The 1,437-nt window shown below is 46.7% G+C and overlaps 1 protein-coding gene across 1 annotated transcript in view; it reads left to right on the forward strand.

The window, feature by feature from the left end:
- Positions 1-1,437, forward strand: part of LOC119586996 — a gene marked incomplete at its 3' end in the record, with an annotated part of 2,950 nt that extends 1,513 nt beyond the window's left edge. Inside the window, 6 exon segments of the mRNA XM_037935737.1 lie at positions 13-49; positions 181-356; positions 501-662; positions 753-828; positions 953-1,158; positions 1,326-1,437. Of these exon segments, the coding sequence (XP_037791665.1) occupies positions 13-49; positions 181-356; positions 501-662; positions 753-828; positions 953-1,158; positions 1,326-1,437 (769 nt within the window).

The raw sequence follows: 1,437 nt of genomic DNA on the forward strand, positions 1-1,437 counted from the left end.
TTTCTCTTTTAGATCATCTTTGACCAGTCGCCTTTGAAAACAGAAGCAAGTAAGTTATATTATTCATGTAAATGTCTGTTCTGTAGTTCTTATGGATCCCACATGAAAGACCATTTGTAACTATTGCCATGAAGCCAAACAAGGTTCACATGCAAAGTCTCTCATGATAATTACCTACAGAGAGAAGCGAGGCGATGCGCGAGGAGGAGCGGGACGAAGTGCTGTGGACGAGCGAGTGCTCGCCGCGGGTGGCGGGTGTTCGGCGTGGTCAGGACGCTCGCCTTCAGTGTGAGGTGGTCGCCCCCACAGGCTCTGTCCTCACGTGGTACAAGGAAGGCGTGCCACTGCACCGAGAGGTCAACAAACATAAAACTACAATGCCATTCTCGTAGTATATAATTTCTATAAACATAATATGTATGAGAATGTGATTGACTTTTTCATTATATTTTCATACTAAGATAAAGGGGAAATAACGAGTTTGGTAATACTTAATATAGGGTGCCCAGGTCGAGGTAGGTTCCACGCCCCAAGAGCTTCTGGAAGAGGCGACCAACATGCTGGGTCTGGAGGGGGAGTTGTCCTCAACAGCGTCCACGTCCGCCTCCGTCCTGCAAATCTCCTCCGTCGTCTATTTGGACTGCGTCTCCGACCAACACCAGGTCTGTTAGCATCAGAAAAAGAATCATCCTAACCATACTTGGAAATATGCAATTGCCTTTACATTAACTTTTCTTTTTATCCTTACACAGGCGACATACAAGTTGGAGGTGAGAGCACCACGGAGTCAGAAGTCTTACTCTCGTCTTTTTACTGTAGTTATCGTAGGTAAGTTCACTTCACTGTTAATGAACAATTAACAATACCTATGCAATATCCCTACTACAGAATGTAGATAAAGGTGCGAACGCGACAGTGGAAATAATAAGTATATCCCATGGTACGAGAACAGGCGACGAAAGCGAGACACTGGAGGAAGGCCCCACGTGCCGTCTGGGCGCCCTCGTTAACGCTCTGCCTCGCATCTACCAACACTCCCCCGCGGCCATGGGCCATGTAGGGGACTCCGTGACGTTGCCTTGCCGCTCGCAGGGCCACAACGTCACTCGGGAATGGCTCCTCAATAATGAGAGGATTTCTGGCGACGCCATTTATCAGGTAATTCCAACATTTATAATATTCCACTGAATTAAAGTATAACTCAAATAGAGCAGGATGGAAAGAGTATATAAGGCAGTAAATTTTCGTTGGAAGTGAATAACTAATCTTGAGCAGATAACCCATATGACAGATACATATCATACCTAAAAATGTTTTGCATTTAGATCTCGAGCACCGGCGATCTGATGGTGCGGCGGCTGAGTGCACAGGGTCGCACACAGTACACGTGCAGGGTGACCAGCACGAGGTTCTCTGCCCTCAGTGACACTGTATTAA

Source organism: Penaeus monodon, chromosome 22, assembly GCF_015228065.2.
Source record: "Penaeus monodon isolate SGIC_2016 chromosome 22, NSTDA_Pmon_1, whole genome shotgun sequence".
Taxonomy (NCBI): domain Eukaryota; kingdom Metazoa; phylum Arthropoda; class Malacostraca; order Decapoda; family Penaeidae; genus Penaeus; species Penaeus monodon.